Source organism: Muscardinus avellanarius, assembly GCF_963383645.1.
Source record: "Muscardinus avellanarius genome assembly, chromosome: X".
In the NCBI taxonomy this organism is placed as follows: domain Eukaryota; kingdom Metazoa; phylum Chordata; class Mammalia; order Rodentia; family Gliridae; genus Muscardinus; species Muscardinus avellanarius.
Window position 1 is genome coordinate 96,866,459 of NC_137792.1, and position 19,561 is coordinate 96,886,019.

The window sequence follows — 19,561 nt, forward strand, 5'->3', positions numbered from 1 at the left end:
AAATTTATTTATTTATTTTTATTGGTGCACTGTATTCATACATCATTGTAGGATACATATTTTGTAGACATACATGCACACTTTTCCCAGTCAGCCCCTACCCAATCCCCACCCCATTCTCTCCCTATTCCTCCCTCCCATGCTTGGCTTAGTAGTTGACATCTAGTATTATGGCAATTTATCTAAAATTAAAAATGATAATCTCACATAACAGTTTCATTTGTCTGATACCAAGCTTTTGATGACTTAAAGATAACATTTCAATATTTCTTTTTGCTTTCTTTCTTACCAGAGAATATTTTTTTTTCTATTTTTTAGGTGAAACTATCATATATTTATATATTTATTTTTCAGAAAAAAAATCTATCCTAATATGGAATATGGAGTCTAGGTACCCAAAACGATCTTGAAAAAGAACAAAGCTAGAAGATGTATATTTTCTGATTTCAAACCATATAAAGCTACAATAATTGAAACAGTGTAGTACTATTCTAAAGGCAGATATATAAACCATTGGAGTTAAATAAAAGCCTAGAGCTAAATTCTTCCCTATATTGTCAAGTTATTTTTGACAAGGTTTCCACGAACATTTGGTGGTGGAAATATTAATCTTTTAACTAAATATTGTTAAAAAATAATAATTACATGGAAAAGAATAAAATTGGACCCTTACCTAATCCCATATACAAATATTAACTCAACATAGATAATAGACCTAAATATAAATCTTATCTTAAGACTATAAACTTTTAGGAGAAAATCTGGGTCATTAAACCTCACAACATTGAAATTGGCAGTTATTTCTTGGTTATAATTTCAGTGGCACAGGCAACAGAGGAGTATACAAACTCCCTAAAAAATAAAAAAAAATTGTATATCCAAAGACAATGTAAATAGAGTTAACAGTTACTAATAGAATGGGATAAAATATTTCCAAATGCTATATCTGAAGGTATATTAATATTCCAACTAGAAATCCTAAAAATTAACAACAATAAAGGCAAACAATACCCTTTACAGATAGGTAAAAGACTAACATAAATAATGAATCTCCACAGATAACCAATCTTAGTTGTCTGTTGGATGGAAAATCTTGTTTCTCTGGTTCTGGTGTGTGTTACCTATTTCTTCTTTGTAGTTAATCTCTTTGAGTATTTTCTCTAGTGCTGGTTTTGAAGACATAAATTCCTTCAGTTTCTGTTTGTCATGGAAGCTTCTTATTTTTCCATCTAATTTGATAGAAAGTTTTGCTGGGTAGGAAATTTTTGGCTGGAAGTTGTTTTCTTTCAGAGTTTGGAATATTTTACTCCAAGCCCTTCTGGCTCTCATGACTTGGTTTGGGAAGTCTGGAGTGATTCTAATTGGTTTGCCTCTGAATGCCACTTGGCCCTTTGCTTTTGTTGCCTTTAAGATTCTCTGCTTGGCTTCCACATTGGTCATTTTGACAATTATGTGGCGTGGGAATCCTCTTCTCCGATCCTGTCTAAAGGGAGTTCTATAAGTTTCCTGGACCTGTGTATCGACCTCTTGCTCTATGTCTGGAAAATTTTCTGCTATTACTTCCTTGAAGAGATTGTTGATCCCTTTGGTTTCACTTTCTTTTCCCTCCTCTATTCCAATTATTCTTAGGTTAGCTCTCTTAAAATGGGCGCATATTTCTTCAATATCAGATTCCTGCTGTCGGATATTTTTTTCTAGATTAGAAACTATGTGTTCATTTTTGGATTGCTCATCTTCTAAGAGCGAGATTCTGTTCTCCATGTGTTCTAATCGGTTGTTTGTGCTTTGAATTGAGGCCTTTACTTCATTAATTGCATCCTTTATCTCTTTTTGGCTCTCTCTGAGTTCTTTTCGAAGCACCTCTATTATTTCTACAGTTATTTTCCTGATTTGATCTTCTAGAAATCTCTGATTTTCTGTTTTATCGGGTTCTGATGTTGTGGTGTTGTGGGCATTTATTGCTCCAGTATTATTCCTCATTCCCATGATTTCGGATGTTTGTGCCTTCTCTGGGTTCTTCCCTTGGGTCACTATGACTTCACTTAAGGTGTTCTGGATCTTGAGTCAGTAGTATCTCAGACCCCACTACTCCTTTACTGGGTTGTATCACAGAGTCCGTCCCAGGGAGTACAGTACTGGGATTTCTCCTCTGTGGCCCGCAATTTGACTCACTGTTCTTGAGTACGCAGATGTAGCTGTACTGGCATCGCTGAATTCGCTGCTGCTGCCGCCGGTGGCAATATGGCGCCGCTGCTACGCCCTTGGCTGTGGGGCTGGAGTTTTTTTTCTTGGTTTTGATTTCCACTCTGAATCCCTGCAGCGTGTGCTGAGCTCGGCCACTGGGAGCTTTAGATGCTCTCTGCGTGGAGAAATCCCGCCTGGCTGTTCCGCAGTGGCTCACCTCAGCTTGCTGTAGCCGTCCCGTGAGTTAGCCGGTGCCTCCGGCAGTGTGGCACTGCTGCCGCGTCTGCCGCGTCCTCGGGCGTGAGGCCGGTTATCTCCTCTGTGGCGCTGTTCTCAGTCCGCTTTCTCTCTGGAGCCTGGTGATTTTTTGTTTCACTGGTGATGGTGTTTTCTGGCTATGAAAGGCGCTGATTTTGTGGTAATGGAGATTGGTTGTTAGCGGGGCTCTTAAGCCCCGCTTTTCTCGGTCGCCATCTTCCCGGAAGTCCCCACAAGAGTGAAACATTTCTTGAATCTCTAATTGACTCTCAGTTCCCAAGTCCAGGCCACCAGCATTCTCCTCCCTGGATCACTGCAATAGTATCATTTTGCATCCATACTTGCCTCTTCCCAGCCATTCTTCTCATAGGAATCAGCACAATCTATGTTTTCTTATCTGTTCTTCTATTAGAGTTTAAGCTCCTTGAAGGTAAGAACTATATCTTTCTTTGGAGGGGTGGGGATTAAACCCAGGAATATTCTACTTCTGAGCTACAACCTCAGTCCTATTTTATTTTTAATTGTGAAATAGGGTTTTGCTAAGTTGCTTAGAGTCTCATTAAATTGCTAAACTGACCTCAAACCTGTGATCCTCCTGTGTCAGACTCATAAGTATTGAGATTGCAGGTGTTGTCATCAGGCCCAGCTAAGAATTATGTCTTATTCATATTTGTATCCTGAGTGCTTAACACATAGGAAGTGTTCAGAATATTTCTTTCAAAGACAATCCCTCATCTTTCATTTCGACTCCAGTTTTATATCTCTAACCCCTGTCAGCATACCTCTCCTTGAACAATTCATTATTTAAAATTTGACATATTTAAAACTTCAAATCAACTTCTCCCCCAAATCAGTATAAACTCATGAACCCATGCCAGTTTTCTCATGGTCATCAGTCAGAGAGCTAGCATGTCTGTTGGTTCTCTTTTCATGGTGTCTCTCTTTTAACAGCCCTTTCCAACCACTCACTTCTCATCATCACTTCCTTTTTAATACCTTGAGCTTGAATTATTGCAATGGCCATCTTAACAGGTTAGCCCTGTTTTACAGTGTATTCTATATACTGATCTGAGAGAAAACAGAAACTGAGAATTTTTTTTTCATTATTTCATTCCCTGCTCTAAATCCTCTAGTGATTCAAGGTCTTCCTCTATTTTATACAAACCATGTAATACAACCCTATTTCCAGTTTCTCCCCATCTGCCCGAATTCATAGACTGCTTTCTTAATAGCTTCTCAAAATCCCATATATGTTCAATTCCAAAAGCAAACTTTTGATTTATGTCCATTTTTGCCTATTCAAATCCACCTATCAAAACTCAAATCTAATTTTACCTTTGACATTGGATCCTTCTTGATTAAGTCATGTCCTAATAAGCACCTTCCCACTCCACATTTTTAGAACTGTTATAGCACTTCTGCCCATACTGTTTATTTTGCTTCATTCATATATACCACCTCATGTTGTTGCTTATCTGCTTCCTGTTTTTAGTCTCTTTTCTGCAATTAGATTTGAAACTCCTGGAGAACTGAGACCATTTCTTACATTTCTTTTTTATTCCTTTTGCTACCCAGCTCAGTACTCAGTGGATGTTTATGAAGGAACAAGAAGTGAATTACAATGAGAAATCTATTTTGTAGTTCTTATTTTTCTCAGCAGAAAGAACTTTTTGAAGCAAAGCATTTAATTTCTTTTTTTGCTACTGGGGATGGGGATTGAACCCAGGGGCAGTCTACCTGTGAGCTACAACTTATTTTATTTTATTTTGTTTTATACCAATATATTTATTTTAATAGATGATAACAAATATTTTTAAAAACTTCCAGCAGAATGACTATAAAACAGAATAACTATAATGTAAATATTTCATAAAAGTCATTTTTATATCCTTGATATGTATGAGAGCTTCATTTCCTAATCTATAAATTTCTACATGAAATAATATTACCTGCCTTTGTTTTATTAGGATGAAATTGCATTCACAGAAAATGTCATTACACTTAAAGGTATATTTATATTATTTTGGGTACAATTTTAATTATTTGACATTTATTTTAATCAATTCTTTATGTTTGCCAGTGTCTGGAATGAATGTGTATATGTATATATGTGTTTATATATATATATATATATATTTATATATAGTTATATACATATATATATACACATTGACCCATTAAGAAAACATATTAAGACCCTATAATATATCATGCACTGCAGTAGGCAACAGAAGCACAACCACAAATATGATCATCTGTACTATTTTTTTTTCTTTCTTTGTTTTTGTGTTACTGGGGATGGAACCCAGGGGCCTTCTAACTCCGAGCTACACTCTCAGACCTACTTTATATTTTTTATTTGGAAAATAAGCGAGGCTGGCTTCAAACCTGTGCTATCCTCCTGTCTCAGCCTCCCAAGCACGGGGATTACAAGCGTGCGCCACCACTCCCGGCTATCATATGTACTATTTTGAAACAGGGTTTCACTAGGTTGCTGAGAGTCTCAAGATGTTGCTGAGACTGTCCTCCAACCTGCAATCCTCTTGTGTCAGCCTTCCAAGTACTGAGATTACAGGTGTGAACCACAATGCCTGGCTCATTTAATTACTTTTTAAATCAGGAAATATCAAAAAGATAATGCTGAAAAACTTAAACATATGAAAAACAGAGGCCAGAAAGTTGAATTTAAGAAACTTTCTAAATTCTGTTAAACTAACTTTTCAGTGTGGCTGCTGAAGTTCTTTCAATAACCCTGAACACATAATGTAAGAACATAAATCACTCTAAAAACAAATATAAACTATCTTTGGATTATTTATATATACTACTCTTTCATACTCCTAACACAGATAATTAAAAGTCAATTCCACTTATTTTCAGATTTTCCAAATATCTTAGCAATAATTATCTTGGTATGCATGCTTTGGAACATAGGTAGACTGATGAGATTCTTCCTTCCAACCCTAAGGCACAAGAAAGAGTCACATTTTTTTTCTTACAATGAACGCATTTTGATCCTGTGTCCCTGCCCAGGTTTTGTTGCTTATTTGTCTTGTTGATAGATATAAGCACCTTGGTTGTAAATGTTATTGAAATAAAGGTGTAAATCAGAAAGGCATTCATGTCTACATTATTATAAATGTACTTTAGCATAGGGCAAATATTAATTATGTCTTCCTTCAGATTCCTGGAGCCATTTGATGGCAACTTTTAGTGTTTGACAAAGCTACATTCCTTCCCTTGCATTAAAGATTAGCATCAAGTACATACTTGTTGACTGTGATTCCAACTTTCTGCTGCTCCATAGGGCCAGTTGTTGCTGGAGTGGTGGGCCTCACCATGCCCAGATATTGCTTGTTTGGAGACACTGTGAACACAGCTTCTCGGATGGAATCTACAGGGTTACGTGAGTACCTGTAATGGATGGATGGGATGGTGTCATTCTGGCATTGAGAAAGTGATTCTTCTTCAAAAGAAGAGAAAGAGAGCAGGGTATTTGATGTTTTAATGTTTTATGGAAAAATAAAAGATAATTCAAGAAGATAAAGACTGATCACACGTTTTCCTAGTCTGTAATAGCAAACCAGTAGGGGGTGATGTTGGACAGAACATGTACCTTTGTTGTTACAGAAATGAAGCTGTAGCCAAGTGACACTGAAACAGCCAGTCGATTTGATCAAAACAACTTAAAAAAAGTATTTTGGGTAAAAGAAAGAATTGGCTAGCATAGTGGGTGTGGGGGAGTCATACTGAGAAAAGAACTAGGTAAAAGATTGACATTTTCAGTTTTTCAACTAGTTTTTGAAGACACATTGGAACCAGCTGCCTCCCAGCTGGCTGCTGTTTGCTGCTCTAGTCCTCTTTGTGAACTGGTTAGGACCCCAGGAGTTCTGACTTCATCAAATAGCCCCTAGAATTTAGCTAGCAACACTCCCTCAATCCAAGGAGCTTGGAATTCTGAAATAATTAATTCCAACTTGGCTGTATAGAAAATCCCTAGCTCCTATCAAAATGGGCACGGTATCAAAAATATCACTTTTTCTTCCCTTCTCTGAGAATAAAACTGTATAAACTATTATACGGCTTTTCTTGTGGTTGGCAAGAGACTGCCTCACCCTTTTCTGGGTTGTTTACTGCCACTACTGAGATGTCAGAATAACAATGTGCCTTTTACCTATACTGTGGTTGAGCAAAGCTAATTATTTTCATTTATTGATAGGAAAAACATTGATAGGAAAGACAGCATTAAATTCTATATACAGTTTTCATGGATTTCACTTTAATGCACATATAAATATTTATTTAAAACGAGAAAGCATGCCAGATACCATTTTAAAACTATTAAATATGGGTAATGAACACAAAATCTTGAAAAATCATATATTTTATTTATGGATTTTTACTTTTTAAATTTTGTGCACATATGTTTGTATCACTTTCTCTCTCTCTCTCTCTCTCTCTCTCTCTCTCTCTCTCTCTTCTCTGGATGTATAGTACCAATGCACCAATGAAAGTATAAACAACAAAAAATTACAAAGTAGATTTTATTTTAAAAAGAAAGAAACCACTTAATCCCTTAGCAGTCCCAGCTTTGGCAGCTCCAAGGCAATACAAGCTCTTTCCCAACTTTAACAGTATACCCAAACTAGTCCCTGATGATACAGTGGCCTATATCATAGTGGGTGGTGCCCTGTCTGACCCCACTCCCCATCACTCATGTGCAGAAACAGGCTTACACAATGGGTCCAGTCTTAGTCAATCTAGCCTGTGCAGCCATGATTAAGGAGGCAGCACGGAACTTAGAAGCTGTTGTCAGAATAAATTTTCTGACATCTGGGAAAGTCTTCAAACTCCACAGATATGGCAGAGGCCATGGAAGTAGTCATCCAGGAACCGCTGTGTGAATATGACTTTGCATATGACTTTGCTCTCGAAGTGCAACCCAAGATGAAGAGAAATCGATCATGGAGCTGCAATGCAGATCTGGCACAGTTCTCTGGACTGATGTAAGCTTGTATAAGGCTGAAGTCATATTCTAGCCTGCACGGGGGAAAACTCCACATATTTTGTACCGCAAATATAAAGTTGAAAGCAGAAATTGAATTTTGATATTTAGGCAGCACCTTACCCAGTGATCAGGCAGAAAGAAGAAAATGGAGTGAATCACCCACAGCAGGTGTTTATTAAGCACTGGCTATGCAAGGAAGGCATTGTGAGGAACACAAAGAAGCATATGCATGTGATCTCTGCACAACAGGAGCTGGTTAGTGTGCTTTTCTAAAAGCTAATGACTGAACCAAATACAGGATTAAGTTACACACTGACTGAATATCTGCAGAGAGGTAGCCTCTAACCTCATGTTCGATATGAAACCAAGACAAGTAACAAGTATATTAAAAAAAATCAAATTTATCAGTATCTCCTTTGTATTCAGTTGAATCCATGGAGAGTCTAGAATGGAAGTGGCTAGTGACATAGCCCTAGAGTGATCCTCCGTACTACATAGCTGAATGATGCTTAGAATCAGCTCTTCCATTTCCTGCCGGTGATCACCCCACTAAAAGGCTCATGTAAGATAAGATGGGAATGGGACAGCCCATGTAGGACTGGCAAGAGATACAGTGGCTGGGCATGTGGCTTTTAAAAATGAAACATCCCAGCTGGGCATGGTGGTGGACACCTATGATCTCAGTACATAGGAGGCAGAGACAGGCGGATTGTGAATTCAAAGACAGCTTCAGCAACATAGTGAGACGCTCAGCAACTTAGCAAGACCATGTTTCAAAATTTAAAAAAAATTAAATAAAAAGAGCTGGGAGTGTAACTTGGATGTAGAATGCCCCCCCCCACAGGAAAAACCCTTTTGGGGGCAGAGAGTTTGGGTAACTGTGAGTCAATGAGGAAGGCACAATAAGTACTGGGATGTTAAGAGAAGGAAAGTCTTGGTGAGTATACATAGCAAGAAAATTTTTTGCAGTTCTTTTTAGCCTTCCTACTCAGATTGTAAGCAGCTTCTAAAATAATGTTTTTCTCAAGCATGTGTGAGAGCAAGTCTTGGGCTTTTATTTAAGACAAACTTAGCTGTGCATAGTGGCACATATTTTAAATTCCAGTACTTGGAAGGTGAAGGAAGGAGGATCTTAGGTTCAAGGCCAGCCTCAGCAACATAGCTAAAACCCCGTTTCTGAATAAAAAATAAATTAGGGCTGGGAGTGTAGCTCAGAGGTAGACCACCCCTGGAGTCATTCCCCAGTACCAATTAAAAAAACAAAAGAGAACCTTGAAAGGTATCACTTCATAAAGTGACTGTTTCCAGGAAAGTCAAGGGTCTTACGTTAGTTAACAAGTAATAGTTCTTCACTCAAGAATTATATTTAGGTTCAAAACAAAATTTTAGTGGTGACTCCTCATCTAAAGCTCTTATCCCCAGTTTAATTGCAAAAGAATACATTCCCAGCTGGGCGTGGTGACACACACATGTAATCCCAGCATTTGGAGGCTGAGCTACTTAGTGAGGCTCTTTTCAACTCAGTGAGTCCCTGTTTCAAAATGAAGAATAAAAACATAGGGCTGGGTGTGTGGCTCCAGGTAGAATGCCCCCTGGGTTCCATCCCCAGTACCTCAAAAAAAAAAAAAAATCATCTAGTGGCAACCACCCAAAGGACAAGTAGGAAAGAATATCCAGTCTTCACAAAAAGTTTGTTGATAGAGGTCTTGTGATATTTTTAATTGGTGTTTTATTTTAAGTACAGCAATATTGAGAGATTATATGACGCTTGGGAGCTCAACTTTAGTGGTAGCCTGTGAGAGAATCTGTGAGAATCTGCGAAGCCAAATTTCCTTCAGAGGAGGTCACATTTCATCTGAGAGCACAGTGGTAGTAACTTGTTTCTCCATCTCTACCTTCAAGTTAAATTAACACCTTTCTATTGCATAGCCTTTCATTTGAGATGGTGTCTAGGAGGCTGATAGGTGCTACTGCTAACGCTTTATTTGGGCCTGGTGAGAAGGCCATCACTTCCCTTCTTAACCAATGCTCTCTCCCAGGGCTTTGCTCAGCGTCTAGTAGTACACTTTGAAGTGGGGCCATTTATTACACTGATAATTTCTCATTGATTTTACCAGTGGGAAAGGAACTGAAGTCATGTCTCTCCTGTTTTTTTTTCTTTTTTTTTTTTGCAGCTTACCGCATTCATGTCAGTCTCAGCACTGTTACCATCCTTCGAAGTCTGAGCGAGGGTTACGAAGTAGAGCTTCGAGGAAGAACAGAGCTCAAGGTATAATGTCATTTTGTTTTGGGAACCAAACCACTTAGATACACCTGCTTCTAGAGAGGTTATGGTCTACTGAAAGAGCTTACCTAGGAGTCTGAGAGTCAGAGCTATAATTTAGCCTGAATCTCCAGTCCCATTTGGGTTTTCAAAAGATTGATCCCTTTTGTCTCATTTTTTTCTTTAAAATATGGCTTAAGTGGCAAGAGGGGAGGGTCACTGAGATTCATTCTGATTTTTTTTAGACCATAAGTTACATCTTTGCTTCCTAAAATCCTACACAGAATTTGGCTTTGCAAAGGAGCTACACTGTTATTTTCATTTGCTAACTCTCAATTTGTTTACTCTGTGGCAATGCTGGTCATTGTTCAATAAGCCACAGTACTGGTGCATTTGGATTTTATATTCACCTGTGCAGTGGCCCCCTTTTCAGACTTTTCATTCACATCATGAGTCACTATTTACAGGCAAGCTTTATGGCTTTTTCAAGGACCAGGAGAAACAGTCAGTTTCTGTGAAAGATAACTATTTTATAGCACCTATTTTCTCTGTTAGTGCTACCATTTCACATAGGATTCAAGATTTAGAATAATTACTGGCTTCTCCTGATAGTACTATCTTAAGATAGTACTGTGTCCACTGACTGACCTAGTTGTAAGAGACTCCAGGGATCTGATTATCTAACCCCACATTGTCTGATGAAGAGTCAAGATCCATAAAGGTAAAGCAATCTGAGCAGTCTCACACAGTCAATTGAAAATAGAAGTCCCACACTCAGAAAACATGACTCACTTCCATGACACCATGCTGCATGAAGATGTTTTCCTACCCTAATAGCTCTTGCTTTCAAAACAGCAGAAAGTGGATGAGGTATGGAAATGTTCAATCAGAATTTCTGAAATGTGCTGATGTAGTCTTATTGGGGTTAGACTAACTTTCCCTGCTCCCCAACACCTACCATACAATGTGCAATTCCTACTTCTGATGGGAGATGAATGGTAGTGACAATTTCTAAGTTGTTTTCCTTAGTGGAATGAAAGATTTGGACTGGATTTTGTAAGAGAAGAGAAGATACTTATAATAATTATCACTGGGTACTCTCTTCTCTTGGGCTCAAGCTTTGCATCCAGCAAGTTGGGAGTACAAAGGAAGAGACCAAAATGGGGAAACTGAAGTAGCTCAGGGAAGACATCATTAAGAGATAAGAAGCTTGGTATTTGGGGGAAGCTGTCCCACTATGAACTGCAACCCCCTCTTGTACTATAGTAGTAACAAGTTCTCAATGTCTAACTGCCCAATTATGCTTCCTCAGTATTTCTTTCCTGGTAAGTCATTTTACTAATTCTTCACTTACATGAATTCCATTTCAATCACTGTTTGAAGCTCCCTGCTGAGAATTTGTGTATAACTAGACTTACTAGTTATATTTTCCTGGAACTTTTAGGTAGATTTGCATTCAGGAAAGATTTTCCCAAACAGTGGTGCGAGCCTGAAATTCTTGCTATTTGGGAGGCTGAGACAGGAGGATTGCAAATTCAAGGCCAGCCTGGGAAACTTGCCAAAATCCTGTCTCAAAATAAAAAAAATAAAATAAAAAGGGCTAGGGATGTAGCTCAGTGGTAGAATGCCTTTGAATTCAATCCTCAGTAACACACACACACACACACACACACACACACACATATTTGCTTTCAGGTCTACAAGCATTACTAGTTTAGTAACTGTTTTCTTCTCCTAATCTCTTCACTCCTACACTCAATACCTAAAACACATACACACACCAATACTTTAGCTAATATAAAGAGGTGATATTGATTCAGAAGATCAAGTCTGATCTCTAATTCTTGCCTCATGAATTTCTTAGTGTGTGACATTTGACAAGTAATTTCATCCTCTCCATGTTTCTGTTTGTCTACATAGAAGCCTCTTCCAAACTGTGATCATCAGGAAGCTCACTAATTTCACAACTTTTAAAATTTCCAACAGTTGCTTTTTGGTTTCTAGATCTGCACCTTGACCCCAGTGTGTAGCGGAAGCTATGTGATGTGAACGGAGGAGTATTTATTTATTTATTTATTTATTGTGGTACTGAGGATGGAACCCAGAGACCTTCTACCTCCAGGCTATACCCTCAGACCTATTTTATATTTTATTTGGAAACAGGATATCACCAAGTTGCTGAGAGCCTCACTATGTAGCTGAGGCTGGCTTCAAACCTGTGCAATCCTCCTGTCTCAGTCACCCAGGTACTGAGATTACAAGCGTGCACGACACTCAGCTGGGAAGAAAATTTAAAATTTGCAGTCTAGTCAGGCATGGTGGGACACACCTCTAATCCAGTACTTGGGAGGCTGAGACAGGAAGATGGCAGGTTTAAGGCCAGCCTCTGCAATTTAGCAAAGCCCTCAGCAATCTAGTAACACCCTGTTTGAAAAATTAAAAAAAATAATTTTAAATAAATTTATACTTTAGAAGACTGAGTTCAAGTCCCAGCTAATACTTATAAGTCATTAAATTTTCATGAATCTCAACATCCCCATTTGCAGAATGGGATTAATAATAAAATGATCTTCCACAATTTCTGTGAGTAGTATTAAGTAAGACAGGAGATGACAAAGTGTCTTAAAATTTTCATGCCAAAGCAAGACGTCATTATTTGGGAGACCTCTGGGACTGCCCAGTGATTGATACTGGGTCAAAGAGTTTGCATTAGGCTTTAGTTGTTGCCATATTTGTTTTCCCTCTTTTCCTGTCTTCAGCAGAATTATAGAAGTGGGGAGGGTAAACAGAGTGCTAGGCTTCTAAGAATTCTCCTGGATGAGTTCCAAAACCCCAGAAAGCCCCTGGAGCACCCCTGCATAGTCTTTGATTTGGAAATGTGCCTGAGCTCATAACACTCCTATCCTCTTTTGCAACCATTAGTTTTGGCACCCCAGTGTGTCCCAGGACCCACCCAAATCTCTGGATAATCTTGGCATTTACAAAGCTCCCCTTCGAAATTGGCATGTCATTCCAGTAGCCTCTAGATCTCAAGACAAACAGTCAAATATGTCTGGGGACCTCAAGTTGGTGTTATTTATTTATTTATTTTGATGTTATGGATTGAACTCAGGGGTTTTCTACTTCTGAGCTACAGCCCCAGCACTTTTTAAAATTCTGAAACAGGGCCTTGCTAGGTTTCTGAGAGTCTTGCTAAGTTGATGTGGCCTTCCTATATCAGCTTCCCAAGTTGTTTTGTGTGTGTGTGTGTGTGTGTGTGTGTGTGTGTGTGTGTGGTACTGGGGTTGGAACCCAGAGCCATTCTACCTCCGAGCTACACCCCTAGCCCTATTTTTTTTATTCTTTATTTTGAAACAGGGTCTCACTAAGTTGCAAAGGCCTCACTAAGTAGCTGAGGCTGGCTTCGAACCTACATGATCTTCCTGTCTTAGCCTCCCAAATGCTGGGATTACAAGTGTGCGCCACCACACCAAGTACTGGGATTACAGGTATGGGCTTCCATGACTAGCCAAGTTGGTGTTTTAAAAGTGTATTTTAGGAGAAGGGGAAGGGAGAGGGGGAGCAAGAGGATCAATATAAAAATTACTTATGTTGACTGTATGCACATATGCTAGAATACCAATGTCAGTCTCAATGCCCTGTATGGGGAAAGAGGAGAGGAGAATGGAGAGGGAGCTGGGGGAAAGCCCATTAAGTGCTATGTGCATGTTGTATATTACCACTATGATTTACATTATGATGTGAGGCTATAATGCACTAATAAAAGTATTTTTAAAAAGAAATATAAGCTGAGTGTAGTAGTGCACACTTGTGATTCTGGTACTTGGGAGCCTGAGACAAGAGAATCACAGGTTCACAGCCAGCCTTACTTACTTAGGCCCTCTGCAAATTATTGAGACCCTGTTTCAAATAAGGAATAAAAAAAATAGGACTGGGGATACAGCTCAGAAGTAGAATGCACCTGAGTTCATTCCTCAGTATCACAAAAAATGTAAAAGAAACTATAAGTGTATGTTTTACCAAAGTGAGACCAGATGAGCCTTGAGTATTCCAAATGATCAAGGGTTGAAATTACAGTTAACAGGACAATCTGATTGTTTACTGAACAAGTATCAGTATAAGTTATCTCAAAAGGTACTGTGAGAAACAGAAGCAAGCTTTGGAGGCAGATGAATGGGGTTTACTGTGTTTAGAATTAAAGAGTTGACCTAATAGTTGTTTTTGTTTAATGATATCATGAGCTTCTTAAGAATAGAGCCATCTATCTCTATTTCCAGCTCTAGTATAGGAAGGGTGAAATAAATGCAATAATGAGTAATATAATATATTTTCAAGTTTTTCAACTCTTCTGAAATCCGAGTATCCCCAAATAATCCAGTTATTTGAAGCTTTGGGTGAGTTAGTTGCTGGTTAATGGAAGTTGGGCTATAGCTGTATACTTTTCCTACTTGTCTCATGAAGGGCTTGCTCAGAGCCTTAAACCAAATGTTTGCACTATGCTTTGAGACTCTGCAATTAAATGTGCTAATTATTATCATTATAGCTGTTGTCATTATTATTAAGGGATGAATATATGTGGTGTAAATTAGGGAACAATGGATCTGATATTTAAAGGAAGCAAACCTAATTGGAATTGCTAAGTTAAACAATTTAGAACTGTTGCAAATGAGAACTGCTGAGAGTGAGACAATATTTCAGATTAATGAGTTGGAAATGCATCCCATTACTTTCTTCAGTATTAGTAAACACAATTTTTCTTATGGATTGGGGGAAATGAGAGGACAGTCAAAAGACAGTTGAAAGGAAGAGAGAGAAGCACATTGAGATGGAGATTTACTGGAAAGAGGGGAGGACAGAAGAAAAGTGGAAAGTTCAGCTTCTTTGAGGTTATCACTTAAGCCCTGGGATGACTAGCTTGGGTTCCATCCTCTTTTTCTTCTCAGATCTATAATTTTTGATTAACAGAGGCCTTTTTGTACTCTTTTCTTACTTATAAGACTCCCTTGACAGAAGGAAATGTAGACTTCCAAAGTCTACTACCCAAACAGGAAGCCCTGGGCTTCAAAATAAAGTTGTGTAGCCTGTTTTCCATTTCTGTTCTTTTTTAAGGTTTTTTGAGAGCCATTGGATGGTAGGGTGTGGGAAGAACTAGACTGTAAATGCATGTCCTCTATACAGAATAGGTAATAGCTTTTGTAATGCCAAAAGATCAAAGTGAAAGTGACCAACAACATCATCAATTTGGCATCCAGGTATTTGATTACTATGAAGCTAAATATCCATTCATTCCTAAGGATGGAGCTGTGTGGTCATGGGTAGACAAAACATCCAGATGACAGCATGATATGGTCACTTTTTGCCTACCTACTCTGGCTATCTATGAACCTTTCCTGAACCTCAGATACCTATGGCAAGGGAGCTTTATAGAAAAAAGTGAAGTGAAAACAAGAGGAGCACTGAGGCAATTTCTGAGCCAAACTCAATGCTTGAAACCTATAGTTCAGAAGGATATTTTTAGGAAAATTGTTTACAGTGTGCCTAAAATTTTCTGTATTTTCCATAATAAGGGCAAAGGTGCAGAGGAGACCTTCTGGCTGGTTGGGAAAAAAGGCTTCACAAAGCCCCTTCCTGTGCCCCCACCAGTGGGCAAAGATGGGTAAGTGGAATTCACACTTCACAAGATCTTCCTATTTCCCAATCTATGCACTCTCTTCAGTACTATTTTGGTGTTTTCCTCCCCTGCAGACAAGTGGGCCATGGCCTACAACCAGCAGAGATTGCAGCTTTCCAAAGAAGAAAAGCAGAAAGACAGTTGGTGAGAAACAAGCCATAAGGTAATAGCTAGCAGGAAAACAGAGCACTGGCACTTGCCAGATTTTCAAAGCTGGGGCTCCCTTTGGCATGCATGCCAGTCTCAGCCTTCATTCTGTTGGCAGAGTGTAATGGAGCTGGTGAACTTCCAGGCTCCACTGAGCTGGGCAGAAACCTGGTTGTGGGGAGATCTGTTGCAAAGTGAGCTATACCTGAGGGGAGTTGGCTGCCCTGGCCTGAGAGAGACCCCTGCCTTCTGCACTGATAACCCATTTGACTGCTACCAAGGGTGACTTTGTAATCCAGTTATCAGGAGAGTGTACCTGTCTCTTTCAATGTTGAGCACCTGAGCCACATGCTGAGCCACCTCAGGTCTTTAGAGACTTACTTCTCTCTTGGCAACACAGCTATATTATAACTACGTCCTTTTCCTGGGGTGTATTGACAAGAATATCTTAAAGGGGATGCTTATGTCATTTCCTCTGGAGGTACTCCCTGACCCCTTCCAAGGTTGGCATTGCCAACCAAAATGAAGAGAGGCTATGCATTGACTACCTGGCTTGGATCAAGATGCTTTTCCCCATCTTTTGTCCCTTCCTCCTCTACCAAGGCAGAATGATTTTTAAGCAACGATAGTAACCTAATTAGCAAATAGTCTTACCATGTATTTATTTCCAAAAATCCATTGCTCTCTTTTGGTCTTTTAAATATTTCTTCCCTTCTTTATCTTGATTTTAGAGTCTGTCTTCCATGGGAATTTGATCCTAAAGCTCACTTCTCCCTTCATATATCCTCATAAATCATAAGATTCCAAGGTAACCATTAGGGCATCTCTATACTTTCCTGTTCCCTGATTCTCTAGCACGTTTTAGAATAGTCATAATTCTAGCAGCCACTATGAAAGTCATCCACACACTCCCTATTCTATCACTCTTATAGAATCTGTCAAATCTCTGTGACTGTTTCTGTCCTAAGAAAACCGTGGTGCATTTTCATTTCTGCAACCATCACAGGTACCCTGTATCCCTGTATTGCTCATAAATATTTCTTTTTCAGAAAGACTTCCTCATTTGGAACAAGCAGCTTCTCTGCAGCCTCCTGCCACACCCCTGATGCCCTGCCACCTGGGGCTTAGCTTTGTTCTTTCCCATTAACCAGCACAAGCAGATAAGGAGCTAGGACACAAAGTCATCCAAATTCTAGAAACATTCTTTCCTGTGTGTAGGGAAACACAGAAAAACCCTCAGTCACAGATTCATTCTCATTCTCTCTCTCTCTCTCTCTCTCTCTCTCTCTCTCTCTCTCTCTCTCTCTCTCTTTCTCTCTCCCTCTCTCTCTCTCTCTCTGTAGGAAAGGGTTAAGAAAGTCTTGAAGGATTTTTTCTCTGTCATAGTGGAATCCATCTACTTCTAAAAATGTGTTGGAGTTTGCAGAAGATACTGCCGCTGACTCACCATCATTGGCTGTGTGGTTGGTAGTGCTTTCCTGGCATGCAGATGGATGTAGCTTACACCATTTGTAGTCTCATTCATCTGGACCACCTTGATAGAGAGCCAGCTTCTGTGGCCTGTGGTTTTATAAAACATTGAAGCCACTAGCACAACCTTTGGTCCTGGCCTCATTAATGCTTGTGCTTTAATCAGCATTTTAATTGACCACGATGGCCTTGGTGGCCTGTGCAAATCACAAAAATCCCCAGGATTACTCTTGACAAAGTGCAGAGGCTGGATCTAAACCTAGGAGCTCCCAGACACCTCGCTTATCCCTCAGTATATGTCCTGTGTTAATGTCCCCTAGCAACATCAATTATTCCACAATGTTTCCATCTTCCTGTGAATTTACAAAAGACCCACCATACCTTAGCATGCCTCTGTCTTCCTGCCCACCATAATGGGAGAAAAAGCAAACCTTTAGGAAGCCTTGTGGGATCAGAAGGGAGGAAGAAAAGATGCTGAGAAAGAGGTCACTATTTCAATGAACTGACTGCAGGGCCTGCTTCTTATCTCTTGTCCCCAAATATCTACCACTTTTCAAACCTGCTTTCCTCTCCATCTGGTTATTTTCCCTAAGTTTCACCAACCAAGGTTAATAAAAGGCTAACAAAACACCTCTTTTAATCACAGATATGCCCTTTGCAGGATAAGAGGAGATTCACCACTTGGATCACAGTGCAGGCTAACTGTACTAGCTGTTCAGAAAAACTTGGCAGTTTTGTTTTGACTGTGACTTGAGATATGAGGAACCTGGCAGTTTTGAAGAGTGGAGGATCACAGGGGCTGGCTGGGAGAACACAAGAGCAGTGGGTCCCTAGGAGATAGAAGAAGGGTAAAAATCACTATAAATGTGGAAATGTCCATTTCAGTTCACTTCTTTTAAATATTTTCTTTGAGTTTCCTTTGAGCTTAGAAAATGAGAAGAAAGCACACTTGTTCTTTTGTGCTCACGACCCAGGACCTTCACCAGAGCTCTGAAATAACTCTGCTCCATGTGGGTTAAATCAGCCCTTACAGACTGGCTAGAAACTTGCCCACCACATATATAGCACAGTTTCTATGGAGAAAGGCATTCCAAGTTCCAAATCATTGACTTATAAATGTTTAGGACACACCTCATTAGTAAGTCAGCAACCACCTGTATATTAACATGCCTCTTTTTTTGTTCAATTTGTAAAAACCCTTGTAAATAGCAACACCTAATTATGCAAACCTGACAAATGTAATAATGTTTATTTGCTCAATGATCCAGGAAAGGTTAGCAATTTGCAAGCTGTTCGAGTAGAGTGGTGATAGGTGGACTTAAAAACATTCATATTGAAATTCTGTGGAAGGCCTAAGATGGGGAAGGTATGTTTACTGTTTCTCTTTCTCCCAAGCAAGAGTAAAGTGTTCCAGTATTTGAATCTCTTCTTGGTGAGGTGATGGAGAAGCTCACTCTAATTCAATGAATTGTTCTGCCTGGGGTCAGAAATTAGTGAATACCTCCAGAGATGGACAATCTCCCGGAATATTCAAGTTTAATTCCAGCATAAGTGGTGTTCCAAGGAAGTAACTTTGCTCATTAGCTTTTCTCACTACCCAGCTATCACCTAAACATCCATTTGAATGTAATCTCCAATGGGCATGAACCCTAAGGAAGGGTAGAGAGCCACCTTTAAGTTAAGTCATTCCAAAATAGCCCACTGAACTTGGAATAAGATAAGAAGGTCTCTGTATTTACAGAAAAAAGTAGGAGGTCCTTTGTTTTCTTTATCATTTTGTTTGAATATCTAGAAAGTACTTAATGAGCATAATTTATAACTCAGAAACTCTGAGATTAATGCCAGAAAAAAATCTTCCAGCAAACATACATCTGAATCCCAGTCCACTGTGGCCTCAGTTGACTGGAATGTCTAGGGAAGAGGGGGGAGGGAAAGAGTCTGGTTAATTGTGTTGTTTGTACAACTGGGTGCTAAGAAGTAGTTTCTTTGTTTTCTTATTGCATATTGTTCAAAATTCTTCCAAAATTGTCATGCACTCTTTCCTCACCCACTTGAAGATAATCTGGACAACATGGTTGCATTGTCCTTGCTGGGTATCACTGGACCTCAGGCTCATATTCTGAATATAGTGGAATACACACAAGAGTTATTGTCAGGGTATAAGATACGGAAGTCATAGATTAAACAGAGCCATTTCCTTAAAGTCCTGTGCTCTCCTTCCCTTCTGCTTACCCTGCCTTTTATTCCTTTACCACTGCCTCTAAAATAAATCCCTCTCAACATTTGTTTTTACTTTATGCTTTTAGTTTTCCAGATTCTTCTTTCAAGGGGTTATTGGCAGTGGCTTGCCACAGTCACATGGACCAAAGCAATAAGGCTTAAGTCACAGGCATGTTTAAAATAGTTAAGCAAGCTTTTCTTCCCTTTTATTATAAAATAATCTCTTTATTAAAAGAGCAGAACCTGTACATATCAGCCAGCAAAGCAGTTAATTCTTTTAGAACAACCCTCTTTAAAGAAAGAAATGCCTAAGGTATAATTTGATACCTTTCTCACTAAT

At 39.1% G+C, this 19,561-nt stretch overlaps 1 protein-coding gene across 1 annotated transcript in view; it reads left to right on the forward strand.

Annotated features, from left to right (window-relative positions):
• The window catches only part of GUCY2F (guanylate cyclase 2F, retinal), a gene marked incomplete at both ends in the record, with an annotated part of 97,915 nt that extends 82,369 nt beyond the window's left edge, over positions 1-15,546 (forward strand). The window contains 4 exons of the mRNA XM_080718965.1: positions 5,750-5,848; positions 9,625-9,719; positions 15,281-15,369; positions 15,459-15,546. Of these exons, the coding sequence (XP_080575091.1) occupies positions 5,750-5,848; positions 9,625-9,719; positions 15,281-15,369; positions 15,459-15,546 (371 nt within the window). The remainder of the gene's footprint in view (positions 1-5,749; positions 5,849-9,624; positions 9,720-15,280; positions 15,370-15,458) is intronic.
• Between the last annotated feature and the right edge of the window lie 4,015 nt (positions 15,547-19,561).